At 41.0% G+C, this 16,376-nt stretch overlaps 2 protein-coding genes across 5 annotated transcripts in view; one reads left to right on the top strand and one right to left on the bottom strand.

The window, feature by feature from the left end:
- The window catches only part of LOC119657128 (AMP deaminase 2), a 74,922-nt gene that overhangs the window by 45,109 nt on the left and 13,437 nt on the right, over positions 1-16,376 (bottom strand). The window contains exon 1 of one of the 3 annotated variants that reach the window (XM_038063892.1): positions 5,886-6,439. The exons of 1 other annotated variant lie outside the window; for it this stretch is intronic. The gene's annotated coding sequence lies outside the window, so the exon portion shown is untranslated. Of the gene's footprint in view, positions 1-5,885; positions 6,440-16,376 lie in introns of those variants that run through there. One more of the 3 variants, XM_038063896.1, reaches the window with a different exon arrangement.
- Positions 6,505-7,177, top strand: LOC119657129. 2 transcript variants are annotated; one of them, XM_038063899.1, is made up of 3 exons: positions 6,505-6,608; positions 6,714-6,860; positions 6,918-7,177. In XM_038063899.1, the coding sequence occupies exons 1-3, from the start codon at positions 6,533-6,535 to the stop codon at positions 7,058-7,060; spliced, it is 366 nt and encodes a 121-aa protein (XP_037919827.1). In that variant the 5' UTR covers positions 6,505-6,532; the 3' UTR covers positions 7,061-7,177. The 2 variants fall into 2 exon arrangements, with proteins under 2 accessions (XP_037919827.1, XP_037919826.1); XM_038063898.1 differs by having other exon boundaries at positions 6,714-7,177.

The raw sequence follows: 16,376 nt of genomic DNA, 5'->3' as shown, positions 1-16,376 counted from the left end.
CAGTAAACAGTAGCCTACCCCAAGGAAGTGTTCCAAGCCCGGTACTTTTCCATCTGTACACAACCTCGCCTCACTCTAAACTAAATGGCTCTACTCACATCTACCAATGCGCAGACGACTTTATTATCCTTGCTATGGGGACAGGAGATGATCAGGTGGATAGGCTACTACAAAAACAGGTTAACCGTTTTATGAATAAATGTAACACCCTGAAACTCCCAGTAAACAGACATAAGTCTAGCGTTATTGCTTTTAGGAGAAATTATAGCAAAACATGTAAAATTTTGGTACATCAGTCCCCGCTAAAGCAGATACCGGAGATAACATTTCTGAGCAGGACAATTACGAAATCCCTGTCCCTGGAAGATCACGTCGGGCTTGGATGGTAGTAAACTTTGCCATAGGTTTCTCATGGGGATTAAAACCTGAAAGAGCCGTAAAACTGTTTAGGACCATTGTGAGACCAATATTTGATTATGCTGCTGCCTCCACGCTCTTGATGCCCAAATACCTGGACAACAGAAGATCCTAAGTTTTAACTAAGTTTTCATCCCATCATGTGGCTCAAGATCTAGCAGCGAAACCCCCTCCCCCAACTGTGTGTTGGTCTCTGATCATCTTCGAGTCAAAGCTGACTACAGAATGCTTGCAATGACTGTCCTCTCTGCTGAACTGAGAAGAGGTTAGAGTGCTGTAAGGTCCGGGAATTGGTTTGGACATGAAGAACCATTTTATCCAAGTATTCATAAAGAATTCTGTCATTTTTTAAATCAAATCGGAGGGCTGCAATCGTGCCCACGAATGGATACCGCTTTTTTACATGCGAAACGGTCTTGTCATATAGATGGAGCTAGAGAGGGGCTAGGAGGATATTTTTAAGGTTTTGTGTAAAACAAAGCCTTATCAAAATCGATTCACTGTCTGTCTGTTTGTCATGCACTTTACTCCAAAACGGCTAAACCGATCCGAACGAAATTTGGTGGGCAAATGGGAACTGTGAAATCCCACGCATACAGTGGATGACATAAATTTGGGTGGAATTTAAGGAGGGGGCTTGAAATAAGGGATTTAAAAATGTTTTTCACCGGATATAGCCGTGCGGAGTATCAAATTAAAGGTAAGTACTTTTTCGAAACTGGTGTTAGTTTTGACATGAATTGTAAATTGCGCGAGTATGGAGTCAAAATGTACACACTTAAAGTGAGACAGGATTCATTTTCGGAAACTACCCAACACAAAAATCGGAAAAAAATCAGAGTGGTGCACTTAGATGAAATCTAAGCCTCGAAATATGCGCCTTCTCGATATCTGCTCAAATAAACTTACTAATAGAACATTACCAACTTTTAGAAATTTACTGGAAAACCCCCCTTAAGTTCATTTTAGGAATACCAATTTTTGCAACAATACCAAATCTTGCATACAAGTGCCAAATTTCACGGAAATCTGGCCATTAACGCCAAAGTTATAGCAGTTCAAACTTAGCAATTTCGCGCAAATTCACTGCTTCTAATGCCATGCAAATAACATGCTAACTTCATAATTAACGAGAATAATTGACATTTGAGTGAAATGTTAAAATTCCATTCATGAAGAATTTACTTCTCACCAGCCTTTTTTGTACCTGTTGTAGGTTAAGTTCTTCACATTTGCTAATAATACAATAAACTCGGGGTGTGATGCATATGAGTATCAAGATAACGCTTTCCATTAAATGAGTTATTTAAATGGCTTTCTAATAAATAGAGGGCAATGGAATTTTTAAGTGGTCATCCCGTGTGAAGTCCGCTTTTTGGCTTTTTTAGAAATTTTTTGTGAAGAACTGGATAAATATACAAATACGAATTTTTCGCCATATATTTGTTAATATCTTGAGCATGCGTAGTAATTTTCCAGCCCGACAGCATAGTTCGTTATCGAAATACCGAGCAATTTATAAACCCATCTCTAAATAAAGTGTTTTTCTGCTGCCACGCTAGGGGGCGCTGCGATCATCTTGGAGAAAAAAGGAAACGGCATTTTAACGTACAGACTTAACTACAGTCCGCAAACTAGGATTATTAAAAAATATCAAAGGCCAAATTTGTTGTGCCGTGTTGAACTTTTTTTTTGGGAATGTTGGTGTCTTTTCAAAGGTTCTTGAATGAATAAAAAAACTACTGAATGAATCGCAATTATCCTAGTTTGCGGACCATAGAAATATGTTCTGAATATGTTGGGCTATGGTGGCAGTAGATTTTCAACATGCAGTTTCGAGAAAAACACATTTAAAAAGTGGAATGTGATTTTTAGCCATAAAACCTTAATTGACCATTAATCTGCTATACTTCGTCCACAAACCTTAAGTTTCTTCTAGAAACACATGTACATCCTTGGCTTCAATTCCTATCCTTTTAGCGAAGTCATTCGAACGTCATTCAGACCGATAAATACGCCCTTTATTACGGCGATCGACATAAATCTGGCATGTGACTTATTACGTGTTTAACACTATAACTTCCGAACGACTCCGAATATCAAAAAATCACTTTTCCCGTATATTCTACACTATATCTAGATACAATTGATGCCAAACAAAAAAATTCGATTCCACGGATCCGACGCACGGGATGACCTTTTAAGTATGTGCATCGGAACTGTAATGCACTCATTACTTCTCACCTGGGGAAACACAAAAGCTTTTATGCCTGAAGCGTCGAGCTTCCGGTTTCCCGGCTTGTTTTTAAATCGACGCCAAAAATATGGCCAATAATTCTATCTAAACAATAAATACCTAATTTGCCAATTTCAGCCCTGATTTACTTCCGAAAATAGACCTCATCTGGACCCTTCTACACTGTACTCCCCACTTAATTTGTGTAGGTCATCTTTAGCGATAAATGTCACTTAATGCGGTGACTGAAGCGGCAAATTATATGATTTGGGACTGCATTATTGAAGAAGGAGCTGATCCAATACAATTTATTAAAGGTACAATGCGATCGAGTACATTAACGTAATGCAAAACGTCTTTGTGCTATATATCAACAGTCCAGCTTCCGCGTACGGAGCATACCTTCATGCAAGGCGGCGAACCTTGCCGTACAACATGAGTTAGCATGAATTATCTAAATTCACTGGATTTGGATCTACCGCCTTGGCCCGGCAATTCATCGGACTTACGATTGGGAATTATGGGATTTATCTGAAACACTAGGTAGTGCAGAAACGCTACGCCTATAAATTTGAAAGAAAACATTAAGGATATATGGTACCCTGACGTTGATAATTAGAAATTGTACCGGCAATATACCTAATCGCATAAGAGATGTAATCGAAAATGGGGGCAGGGTTACAAAGAATTAAATGTAAGGAGCTGTTGGGCTTCAATAATATTACAAACGCCCTCAAATAATAAAGTCATGTTCGGTTAATTATATTGAAAATTTTGATTTTTATTACTGTTCAAAATTGAAACTTTGCATATTTTCTTAACGCTCATTGTTCGATGGACAGGCACTGCATATCAAAAAAATAAAGAGAGAAATTCCAAATTATCATCGAGAGTTCCTTCACAATTAATTCCCAAAAATAGCCTCGAACGATAGAAGGTAGGCGATCCCTTTGAATAAATTTGGATGCAAATTATGCAAAACACTTGTAGCTATAGCCGTAAACATGGGCATTTTCGATTTCTTTTTGGAAAGAGTTCTGATAACAGGAGAAATTTTTGACTGGCTTTTGGAATTCCCGCATTTTTTAAGGTTTTGTGTGAAAGAAAACCCTATTAAAATCGATTTACTGTCTGTCTTTCTGTCCGTCACACGCATTTTTCTCGGAGACGATTGTAGCGATTCACACCAGATTTGGTGGAGGCTGTGAACGCTCATGCATCAGTGAGTTACATAATTCTACATCGAATTTAAGGGAAGGGGTCCCCATACATGCAAAAAGGGAGTGTAAATATTTGCTCATCAAATATAGTCATGTGGGGTATCAAATGAAAGGTCTCGATTAGTACTTTCCGAAGTCGGTTTTGGTCTCACATTTGTTTGAAAGGTCGGGAGTGCGGGAAATTGAAAGTGATCATTTCTTCAATGGACACATTCTCAGAAACTATGCAGCCCAAAAATTTTGAGTTCATTCTACCACCACCAACGATGTAGGGTACAACATAAAGCATGATCCTATCAAGTTTGGTGGAAATTGCACTATTACGAACAAAGTTATAAGGATAGGATAGGTCAAAGTTGTCGCTTTTTCCCAAATTCAATACTGAACGTGGATATTCTCACTTAATATATACAAATCCACACTCAAATGTCTTTATAAAAGAAATACACAAAACCTTTCATACCTGAAGCGTCCAGCTTCTGGTTTCCCGACCTTTTAAATTCTTGGTTCAGGTTGTAGCGAACCATGAAACATTTACAAAAAATGTTATTAAAACAGGTGTTCGTGACAGAAATCGTCTTTAAATTAAATAGAACATCCCAAGAGAAATAAAACAAACAAACACAGTAAGTATTCCTCTGCCGAGTATATAGTTCTGACGAGCCAGTGGTTTCGTAAATCAAACAGTGAAAAATATTTATCTTCTCCTAACCAGGATATTTCAACAAAACTTAATCTGTGAAGTATATATATATTGAAGTATAAGTTGTAAACATCAATAAAAGATAAAACAAACTAGACGCTTCAGGTATGAAAGGTTTTGTGTATTTCTTTTATAAAGAGATTTGTAGCACGTAAAATATGCACATATTATGTGCAAATAGCCACTTTCGGCCTAGTATAACTTTGTTAGTAATAGTGCGATTTTCACCAAATTTGGCAGGATCATGCTCTATACTGTAGCCTATATTGTGATTCTAGGGTGAACTTAAGGGGGGTTCTCCTGTCAATTACTAAAAATTATAGTAATATACTATTATTAACTTTATTTGAACAGGTATTGGTATGGAGGGTATTTCGAAGCCTAGGCACCATATAGTGGCAACCCCCTGATTTTTTTTAGATTTTTCGGTTTGGTAGTTCCTGAGAATGGGTTCGTTAAAAAAATGACCACTTTCAACCCCCCGTACACCCCACATTTTCAACAAATGTCAAAACTAAGCCCGGCTTCGAAAAGCACTAACCGAGACCTTTAATTTGATACCCAACATGACTATATTTGATGAAAAAAAAAATTTACACCTCCCTTAAATTCGTCGTAAAAGGATGTAACTCACTATATGCGTGAGCGTTAACAGTTCCCACCTTTTTACCAAATTTGGTGTCAATCGCTATAACCGTCTCCGAGAAAAATGCGCGTGATGGACATACAGACAGACAGTAAACCGATTTTAATAAGGTTTTGTGTTTACACAAAACCTTAAAAAAAGCTCTAAACGAACTTTCCCAAAATGTTTCCTTGTTACCACTATCCCTTCCATTTTATCTAAATCAATGTTCCGAGGAAATGAACCTAATACTTGTAAATAAAATTCACTAAATCTACGGTTGATAAACAATTCCCAAAGATATTGTTTAAAAATACAAACGTAAATAAATAGCTCTAGTACATTGAACCAATATACAAATTGCAATGATGAATGACTTTCAACTTCTATTTTTAAGCTGCTATGGCGAGTCGTGGCTCATTTTCGCCACATGTCGACAGAACATTTACAGACTTTGTCGGAGGAACTACGTAGTATTAGTCATAGAAATGCACAAAGAAGATGTAAATTGCTGTCATCTTGTCATCTTTGAAATATTTAAAGTGTTACTGCGCTAATGAATCTCTAAACACAAACTATCTGAACTACCGTCACGGCCCGTAAACGCACATTAATTAGAGCATATGAAGCAAGACGTGAGTCACATTTTCCGATATTATAAATATTTCAATTCTTCCAATTTACCCAAAGTTGTTTAATAGAAACCCAAACAGCACCACTTAGAACGCCGTCTTATATCAGATTGATTCGATTATTGAGTAGCAAAACCGCAGCACCGACGCTTAATTTTTTAAGGTTTGAAACGCAGATTGTTTATTTGTTAGTTCACATATTGCATAACACCGGAAAAATTTTGCACTTCACTTCTCAGCCCACAGATTTTACGATAATTTAATGACGTTTTAGGACAGATGAAGATAAAAATTACAATTCGTGAGGACATTTGACTGAAAAGCCAAGGAGTATGTAGTCTATCACCGATTTAGGGCACTGAGCATGCAAGCAACCCCGAACTCCTTGATAACGTTTCAAACTACCTGTCTACAAGGAGAACCGATTTTCACTGATTAGATGAAAATGAACTGATTGTGTTTGGCACGAGAACAGAAGAAATGTTGCACATACAAAAGGCATGGGAAATAACATGAACACAACACAAAGCAAAGTGATTTTATTTTCTTATTAAAAGTCTAAACGTGTTTTTCTCAACCGGGAGAGAAAACTAAAAATAACGTAAGTCTATGAAAAACATGGGAACCGGGACCAAAAAGTTTGGCCTTTGACGATATCCAGTATATTTAGATGTTGACCGGAATGCACGAGAAGTTCGGATGTTTTTGTTGGAAAATATATTTATATTTCGAATGCCTATAAAATATGAAATGTGTCGCTATGAAAACAGCCGAGGTACGTATGGTTATATTTATTGATTTTCCGCTGCAAGTTTACGCGGTTTCTATTCCAATACATAATAAAAGCGGTAACTATGGGGAACTTATTGATACCTATCAGCCTTCAAGGATTGGAAGCGCCTGACAAGCATCACGCTCACTATTCTTCCGTTCATTTGTATAAACTTTAATAATGACATATCGGAAATAATGAGAAGGACACTTGTCCAACTAACACATTATCCTTCAAATATTTTGGAATTAAGTGGTAAGTTAGTGAAAAAGAACTTTGGGTCAACTTTTAATTTCAATCCATTCATTCAAGTAAATCGTGGTAAGCGCGTTAAATCGAGTGGTGCGAAAAGCACTGCTGGAACAAGAATCTCAACAATTCTATCAATTACAGGGAACAATCATTCAGTGCTATTGGGATCAAGGAGAAGACATCCACACCACCATCTAATATAACATCTAACTTTATCGAATTAAAGTCATACAGCCGTTTGGTAATTGTTTCAAAAGAGATACAGTAACACAAGGATTCTAGTTTCAGTTATCTTTGGTAGAATCGGTCGTGGGGTCAGCGGCACCGTTGCATCGTTGCATTAATCTAGGAATTTCGATAAAGACCTGCGATCCCATACTTTTTCATGTACTAGTAAGAAAATTGGACAAGACCACCCTATTTATCTGTGACTTTGCAACAAGTGGTGCAGGGCTTCGGAAACCCAGTGCCCGCGGTTTTTGGGAGTGAACAAGCGGGTTCCCGGCCGTTGATATCCAGCGAACGAATGCCTCAGTAGTGTGAAACTTGACTACTTGAGATCTACACCGGATCCTTTTCGCAAAAGCTCATAACTTGGGAGGTCACCACTGAGGGCAACATTACCTCTAGGCAATCGAAATTCGTCGCGAGACTCGAAGCAGAATTTGGAGAGTCCCCAGACTGACATAAATATCGATACTGTAAAAGACGATCGTGGGAGGCAACAAACCGCGTTTGCTTCACTCGTGGAACGCATAAATGACCTCTGTTAGTTCATTAAGGAGAGACGCAATATCCACCAAACTATCAGGGCTCTGATACGGGGCATTAAGTTGTCCTATATTAGAGCGTTGATATCAGGCGTAAGGAATAAAGGGAAAGGATATCTGTGTTACGCTAAGGGAACAATTCAACCTTAGCGGAATAGAAGAAAGTGCGATCAAAAGGATGAAGAGGACATATGCTGAATTAGGGAGCAAGTATACCTGCTTCAGATCCTTTGATTTCGGTCACTTTGCAGCAGCATATGAGCACAATAGTTCGAGAAGGTGCAGGAAGTGTGGAGAAGAGAGCCACCTTACCAAAAGGGATCGACGATGCACGATGTGCAAAGGGATAAAGGGAGTGAACGACTGGCATGTTGCAGGTGGTGACAGGTGCCCGGCATATAGGAGGGAGTTGAATCGTAGGGCTAAATTAAGTTGGTACAAATCAACCTCAACCATTGCGAGGTAGCTCAAGACTTGCTCTCGCAATCCATTCAAGAGTCGAATTTGGACGTGGCAGTAATATGTTAACCTTACCGAGATTACGATAGTGCTCAATGAGTGAACTACTGATCGAGAAACGCGGCTATATGGGCATGTGGACGGCAAGACATTCAAGAAACAATGGCAGTCCCAGGAGCCGACTTTATTAGGGGAAAAGTCAACGGCTCCATATCTACAGCTGTTATGCTCCTCCAAGTGCAACGATAGGGACTACAGCCCCAACATCATTAGATGGTGATTTCAATGCGTGGGCCCTTAGACTGGGGAAGTCGAGTGAAAAACACCAGGGGCCAAATCTTGCTTGAAATCTTGGCAGAGCTAGATATCGTACTAGCCAATGTTGGATGCGTGCCCACCTTCCGGGGCAAAGAGCTAGGCCCAACCGTCGATCTGACCTATCTCACTACCTCGTTGACAAGAGGGACAATCTGGCGGGTGAGTGAACACTACACTCACAGTGACCACCAGGCCATCTTTCTTGACATCAGGAACGGGGGATGCGACGGTCGAGTGAAACGGCAAAACGAGGATAGTTGAGTGGTCCATTGGAGCTTTCGAAGAAGAGGCATTACTGGCGATTTTAGAAGGAGGATCCAGAGGGAACGGCGCTGGAAAAGTGAGCCAGTTATGTCAACGGAAGTTCCACCAGAGTAGGAAACCAAACTACTGGTAGAACCAAGAAATCGCGCTGCTGAGGGCATCGTGACTGCGAACGAGGAAGCTTAGCCAAAGGACCAGAGGGAAGCCAGAACATCGGCAGCCGGAGTATGAAAAACGCGATCTTTGAAGTAGACTTAAGAAGGCTTTACGGGAAAGTAAGCGCAAATGCTGTTGTGCCTTGAGGCAAATACGAAACCGTGGGGCGCTGCTTACAAGGTTGTAATGAACAAGATTCGTGAACAAAAATCACCCTCTATGAAATTCCCGGGATTCGTGTTCAAAATACTCGCAATTCTTTTCCCACAACAGGAAGAAAGTGGACCTCAACCAACGGCCAAAAGGCCAAAAGGACACCTTCACAATCGCCGGGGTTACCGAGGATGAACTACAGGAGATCTGCGGACGAATTGGGGATAATATGGCTCCGGGATTGGATGAGATTTCGAACGAAGCCCTGAAGTTGCCAGCTAAAATCAGGCCCGCATGATTTATAAGCACATTTGAATCGTGCATGGGGGAAGTAGTGTTTCCCGCGCAATGAAAAAGGTGCAGGTTGGTTCTGCTACCGAAACCCCAAAAACCACCTGCCACACCCTCTTCATATCGCCCTATCTCTCTATTACACATTGTAGGGATTTTGGAGAGGGTGGTGTACAATAGGCTGCTTCCGTTCGTCGAGCTTGCGGATGGTCTATCGGAGCGGCAGTACGGGTTTCACAGATCGCGGTCCACAGTCGATGCCATGGCTCTGGAGGCATCAGCCGCGCCGTGTTGCGCAGTGGTGATGCTAGATTGCAGAATGTCTTGAACTCGGCCAACTGGGGTTGGATTAAAGGCACTCTGAGTAAACTGGATGTCCCCGATTACTTAGCTCAAATAATCGAGAATTATCTTTCGGAGAGACATCTTTGTTACGAGACGGACGACGGGCCGAGGGAATATGTTATGACAGCAGGTGTAGGTACCACCTATCTTGTTCATTTGATACCTGGGGGCAATGATCGATGCCAAGTTGAGCTTCAAGGGGCACCTGGACTATGCACGCGGAAAGGCAGCAAACGCTAGCTCATTTCTAGCAAAAATGATGCCTAATATTGGAGGGGCAAAATCTAGCCGCCGACTGCTTATCGCTGGGGTAGTGAAACCCATCCTGCTATACGCGGCCCCTGTATGAGCGTGCGCACTGGATAATACAGTAACACAGGGAAGGGTAAAATCGGCATACCGACCAATCAAACTGACGGTGTGCATAAAGATGGTACCTGGTAAGGCAGTGTGTATCATCCCGGGGATGATTCCCTTGGATCTTCTACATAGAGAATTAAATTACCACCTAACGCAGTTGCTTACGAGACACGGTGGATACAGAAGTACTTGCATCCCTTCGGATTGAATAAATTCCCACACTGTCCCTGTCCCTGACGGCGGAGAAGTGGGGCTGGTTTTCGTAAGTGAGAATCCTGATACTGCTGCAACCTGGTGCAGCAGCGTCTTCTTAAGATTTTCACCTCAACCCATAAAAAAAATACTCTAAAACCCATTTTCATCTAAATATTTTAAATTCTACCGACGCAATTTCTTAATATTGCAAATGATCATTGGCACAAGAGGTTAGAGGATTGGAAGAAGGTACAAGCTAGTAGATTTTTGAACGTTTGTTACTGGATACAAGCTAGAAAAAATTCGAGGCAATTTTTGCTACGGTTCCATGGAATTTGAAGGTCAAGGTCGAGATCAACCATAGCAAAGTTAGTGGGACCTGGACCAGCTGAGAGATATGCTGGGCTCATCAAGCTGGTGAAGAGTTGCCGCCAGGGTAGAACGGATTGGGTCATTTAAATTTTTGGAGTCGAGTTTGGGGGATTGTATGGATTAGATGGAGGATTTGTACTTGTACAGAAATTGACACTTATAAACTTAAGGCGCGATTCTGCCGATCACCTAGCTGAGAATTTTAGAAGTTAACCTCAATTATTGAGTGTAACGAACATTTGAAAAGAAGGCGTGTTCGTCCAAACAATCTGTGTTGAATCGCGATTTGAGGACTTCTTCTCTAAACCCACAGAACTCAAGCTAACAAAGAAGCATCCTTTTATTTTAATGTCCAGAGGATGGCAAGCAAGAGAAGCATTGAATGAAGATGCCATCCGTCGTGGATCTTCTCCCGCGAGCGCGACAGTCGGATACGGCGTTTTACGGATCCACGCACGCAGTCGATTCGTTATTTTTCTTGTCTTCAACTCCAGGTTTAGTTCACGTGTTTGGGTCGCGCGAAGCCCCATATTTGATGGTTTTTCTAGTTCAAGTTAAGGACACGTCAAGTTTCATTAAATGACACGGGAGGCGAAGTGTTCAAAGAACCCAGCCCATCGCCGAGCCTGACTAGCTTAGTGGAAAGCGCGTTTCGACGGAACACTTCATTTTTTTGCGGACGGACCTTCACGGTCGTCTCCGACCACCCACTTTTTGGGGATCGAAGAATCTCACTAACGCCCGCCATTCACGTTCAGTTCGACCTGTCAGTTACGCCTGCAGAATCAACATTTGCCCGGTGACCGTAACGTAGATGGGATGTAGTTTGTCTGTCAGTTTGGAGTATTCAGGTGGTCGGTGACCGACTGAAAAAGATTCTGCCAACCGGGCAGATATGTTTGTTTAGGATGTGAGCGAGGACTTCATGTTTGTTTAGGCTGTGAACAAATATTTTATGGGCATCTTTGTCGCTAATGAAACATTGGTGGTATTGAAATCTAGGGCGTAGCAAATGTTCTTAAGGGAAGAAAGTAGAAGGGAAGAAGAGATTGCTGGAAGGAATCGAAAGGCCAGGATATTTAGGGCAGTTTAGCATAGAGAAGCCAAAGTCTTCGCAAAAAAAAAACGAAGGAAGGGAATCTGAGAATAAGGAGTTCCGACACACTGTGAAACAATTCTTCGTACAGGTCAGAAGGGCAAGCACAGCGGGAGCGATTTGGGCGGGTAGACACGAAAAGCAACACAGTCGTAAGGAGAGCCAAAGGAGGAAAAGACGGGTTCGGCGCGAAGTATATCTTTTATTGCAATTAGGACCCCAATGCCAGTGCACTCGTGATGTATTGATCCTTGTCACGGCGGAAAGTGGAGTGCCTTTTGGGGAGCTCGGAGTTTAATATGGCATCGTCCAGCCAGCTTTCAGAAACACAGATGGCGTGATGCTGGTGAGTCGGCGCGGATAAGTTAGAAGCCGCTTGCATGTTAAACCCCTAACACTTTGATAGAACAGATGGATAGTAAAGACAGATCCAGTTACATTGACCGGCGAGGCAGGCGGGTTGTCCTGAAATTTACTCCCGAATTGGTGCGCATGTGTGGCTTGATGAATACACCTTCAAGCCAGAAAGAAGAATTGCCCATAACGACAAATTCGTGAGGATAAGTGACCTTGAAAGACGCTATCCCTCAGCCGGGGTTGCTGTCTTTTGACAGTTTGACACAGGACAGAGGAGAAAGTAAACCAACTTTACTCTTTATCTACTCCAGCACATCATCGTACATCGTAGAAGTAGCGAAATAGGCTGGAGATGAAGGCCATCTTTAACCCGGGACCACTGACACCGATGGATGAAGTACTAGGGTATAGAGCAGCGGCGGGAAGTGGAGCTTCGTTGGCGATGGAAACGATGTCAAAAGGTGAGGCGGCTGTGTTCCGATTCTTGTCCTGCTAAGGAGGCTGCGGATATTATCCAATTGAAGACGCAATGGAGCGAGACAGGATCGAAGACTTGGTGGACCGCAATTCGTCATGGCATTTTTGACCCTGCACCAGTGTTGCGATTCACGTTCTCGAGGGTATTTATACTAAATGCTGAATTGCTAGGCTTGGTTAAACCGGAAAAGTAGAAACAGCTGAATCCGTCGTAGCAGAGCATACCGCCGGTAAAGAGATACCAAGCAAATGCGGTACCAAAGTAAAAGCCTCAACGTCGCACTGAATGGCTGCCAAGGTGGTAGTCTATTTATTAAGCAACTGTATTGTATTCGACAGGGTGGAGCCATGGCAGGTGTGCAGCGATAGGATATGTTGTTGGGAATTTTTTTTTTCTCGAATCTCCAAAAATACTGCAGGAATACCTATGCATTTGATGTGGTTAGATTACCATCGCAATCGAGAATTGATTGTCTGTATTTGTATCGTGATTTGATGTCGGATACCAGTAGACTCAGCTGTGAATAAGTACCTGAGTCAAATCAGAGTAATAATCTCGGGCGAGCGCAATACTTCCACATTGCTTCCTGTACGGCACTGCAATCATTATCGGATCATGCTATGGTTCTGAATTTGAAAAGAGAGAAGTAGTCAAACAAAGCCAGAGTTCTCAGTCTGAGCCGTCATCACGCTCTTCCTACCCACATTAATGGACAGAAAATAAAAAAAAAAAAGTAGATCAATTTATATATCTAGGAGACGTTCTTTTGCCAGCAGTGACATCGAATTTAATTCCTCTCAATGCATTAACAGCGCTAGCCTTTGCCGCTATGTCTAAAAGCTAGAAATGTAGTTATCCGATCGCCAACATCAAAATGAGAGACTAGAACACTCTAACTGTTCTTTCTGTGTTATTATATGAGAGTAGCTCCAAACCTTCATCAACACTTGTGTGCGACATTTCATCAGGATACTCTGGCCTGATACAAGAATGAAGAATTTTGACTGCGCATAGACCAGTTAGGCGTGATAAAAACGGGGAAGTGACAATGGATAGGCAACATATTAAAGGATTACAACTCCATTGTTGGTTACGACATGCAATGGAACCCACTATCCCAAGATGGTCCATGAATGGGTCACCCCAGAAGCACATTACACAAAACAATGGAGGAGGAGTGCAAGCATCTCAGGAACTGGGGAGTCGAAGCATATTTCAGCAAACCGTCAGCGATAGCGCGTAGAGATATTTGACGCGCTACGTTCCATTAAGGGGTGAATGACAACCATCTTAAAAATACGATTTCAGCCATTAGAAGCTGTGAGCAATCGATGGAAACAATCAGATGGAAACAGCAAAACTACTAGAGACGACAATGGCAGCCACCGTAGCTAGGTCGACTTGCACATAGAGCGTATAGAGCCGCATCAACTCTTTGCGTGCAAGACTTTTTGCGGTTGTGTGTGACTACTTTTCTCGGCAGTTTTTTTAAAGTCAGACATGAGTATTTTTGAGAACTAAAGGTACCTTTTAAGAAATCAAACATTAGAAAAATTTAAAACAAAATAATGAAAGAGCAGTACCTCGAAATTCGCTGACAATAGCAATTGAAACATTACAGCTGTTCATATGAATATGCCAGAACGTGAATGAACAAATTATCTGCTCGAAGAAGTAACGTTTCTACCAATATGCAATTTACACATTCTAAATAAACCTTTACTCTTTTAAGTTTATTTTTGTGATAATTCTCCTCAGAATGTATTTCTTTTCAATTTTATTTTTATATTTACAAAACTTGTTAACACCATTCAAATGAATATTTGCATTTACAAATAGAACATACATACATATCTGACACTAAAATTGGCACGTTTTCGTTGACATCTGTTAAGAAATATAATACCAACAATACTCTGGAAATTTCCTGGCATCTATATCTAAATATAATATTTATGCACCAAGTCATGGGGATGATATTTCTGAAATATGTAGTGGCGGTGGGAGCTATGAAAAAATGAGAAGAAACAAGTGAAGCACTTGCCACAGATTAGAGAAAATGCTTTGAATTCAACGAGGTCACCCAAATCTTGACTTTGAAAAACGCGCCCTGATAAGCCAATGGGGATTACAGAAAGCCAGTGGTAGAAACGCATTTCCAAACTTCGTTTCAAATTGTGAATTGCCTTTTTATTTTTAATTCTAAAGAAACAAAGAGCAAAAAGTGTTGACTCAATCTTCTTTCTGTTCTATTATATTTGACTTTGTTTATTGCACTTGCTAGTTAATCATATGTTTATCTTTATGGATACGGCTTAACCGTGCAGTATTAATCTATTTAAATGGAGCTTCTATTCTGAAATGTTGCCTCTATCAAACAAAATCGAACTTATTAGAAAATCATTTATTTATTGAGCTATTACGAGAATTAGATGGATTAAATCACGTAAAAATTTCTTCATAGAAATTGACTCAAGCTGTTATTAGTAGAACGATTTATTCTATCAATATAGACTACCAAAGATAAGGGCGAGGTTATCTTATCATCCATAGGAAAATTTTTGGAGAATTATTCATGTTTGAAGACTAAATCCAGTAATGATTAACTCATTATCTGATAAAAGCCGTTTGAAAAACAAATCATATTAGCTTACGAGATAAGTATCTCAGTAAATTCCAACGAAATCTAATCTGCTCAGAACTGAGTCTAACGTATAACTTTGCAAAAATTTTAGAAGATAATTATGTACAGAAATGAAAGAACAGACATTTATGTCCGTGTGAGTAGACTTTCCAAACCACATGCTATTCATTTCCGAAAGGAATTTTCCTTCTGCACTTCTGATGACAACTGGGCACAGTTGAAGATACTCATCTGGATTCACTAGTTACAAACAAAACATATCGTTTTGATGAGGCGTTTCAAAACTACTGTCGGGATGGCTCGCTGGATGACTCGTTGTTGACGAATAGAGTACAGAACCATCGCGAAAAAGTATGTTTTGCAAAAGAACGTTTTTCAAAGGCGCGGATCTAAACGCGGGGGGTAGTATATCTTGGCCTTTGTTCCTATTTATTTTGGAGGCGAAAGAAAAACGATATATGTAGATATCTCGAAAAAAAAGTCTTAGGTGGGAAATCATGAAAATCCTTGAGCTTCAACGTGAGTAACTGCCATTTAGGCAAAATGTCCTCTTCGGATACGAATTGACTTGGAGATCAATCACCGTGACTGACACAGCTTACTGGTTTATACTGAGCGGCGACTCAGCATTCACACCAGTGGATGCGAGGCCCATCTATTACCTCTGCTAAGGTATAGGGCGCCGGAGTTGTACTCCGACCGCGATATAGGCAGAACCACCATGAAACTCTCACAAGGAGGTTATTCGCAAATAACCGGGCCGAGAACACATTCCCCAATAATTCCCCTGGAGAATATAATCTCAGAGGGCCAATCCTGGTTCCCATGGTGGTGAGGCCTCGTGGCAAGGACTACTTTAGATAAGTCCCATGACAGACAGAGCGTCTGACTACCCTCCTCAAGTTCGTGGGGACGACACTTCCCAACGGGTTGACAGGAGTTGGGGGATCAGAAGGAAATGGCGCTGCATAGGAAAGAGGAAGCAAATTGTTAAACGAAGAAAAACTAGTAGCGAAAAGTTTTAGTAGGTGAAAATAGGAAGCATAGAGTTGGTGCGAGGAGGTTCTGTTGAAGAAAGAAATAGTATTAACGCCGCCCTCTAACATAGAAATCCTCGAAAAGAAAGGCGGCTAATTTGTGGTAACGAGCGGAACGGTACCCATCCCGCATCTAAAGAAGATATAGAACACGATGATACATTTTATTTAAGGGGGTCATCCCGTGTGTCGGGTTGGAGAAATCGATTTTTTTTTGCATGAAT

This window comes from Hermetia illucens, chromosome 5, assembly GCF_905115235.1.
Source record: "Hermetia illucens chromosome 5, iHerIll2.2.curated.20191125, whole genome shotgun sequence".
NCBI classification, from domain to species: domain Eukaryota; kingdom Metazoa; phylum Arthropoda; class Insecta; order Diptera; family Stratiomyidae; genus Hermetia; species Hermetia illucens.
The sequence above is the reverse complement of the archived record's forward strand: the minus strand, read 5'-3'. Positions and strand labels throughout refer to the sequence as shown.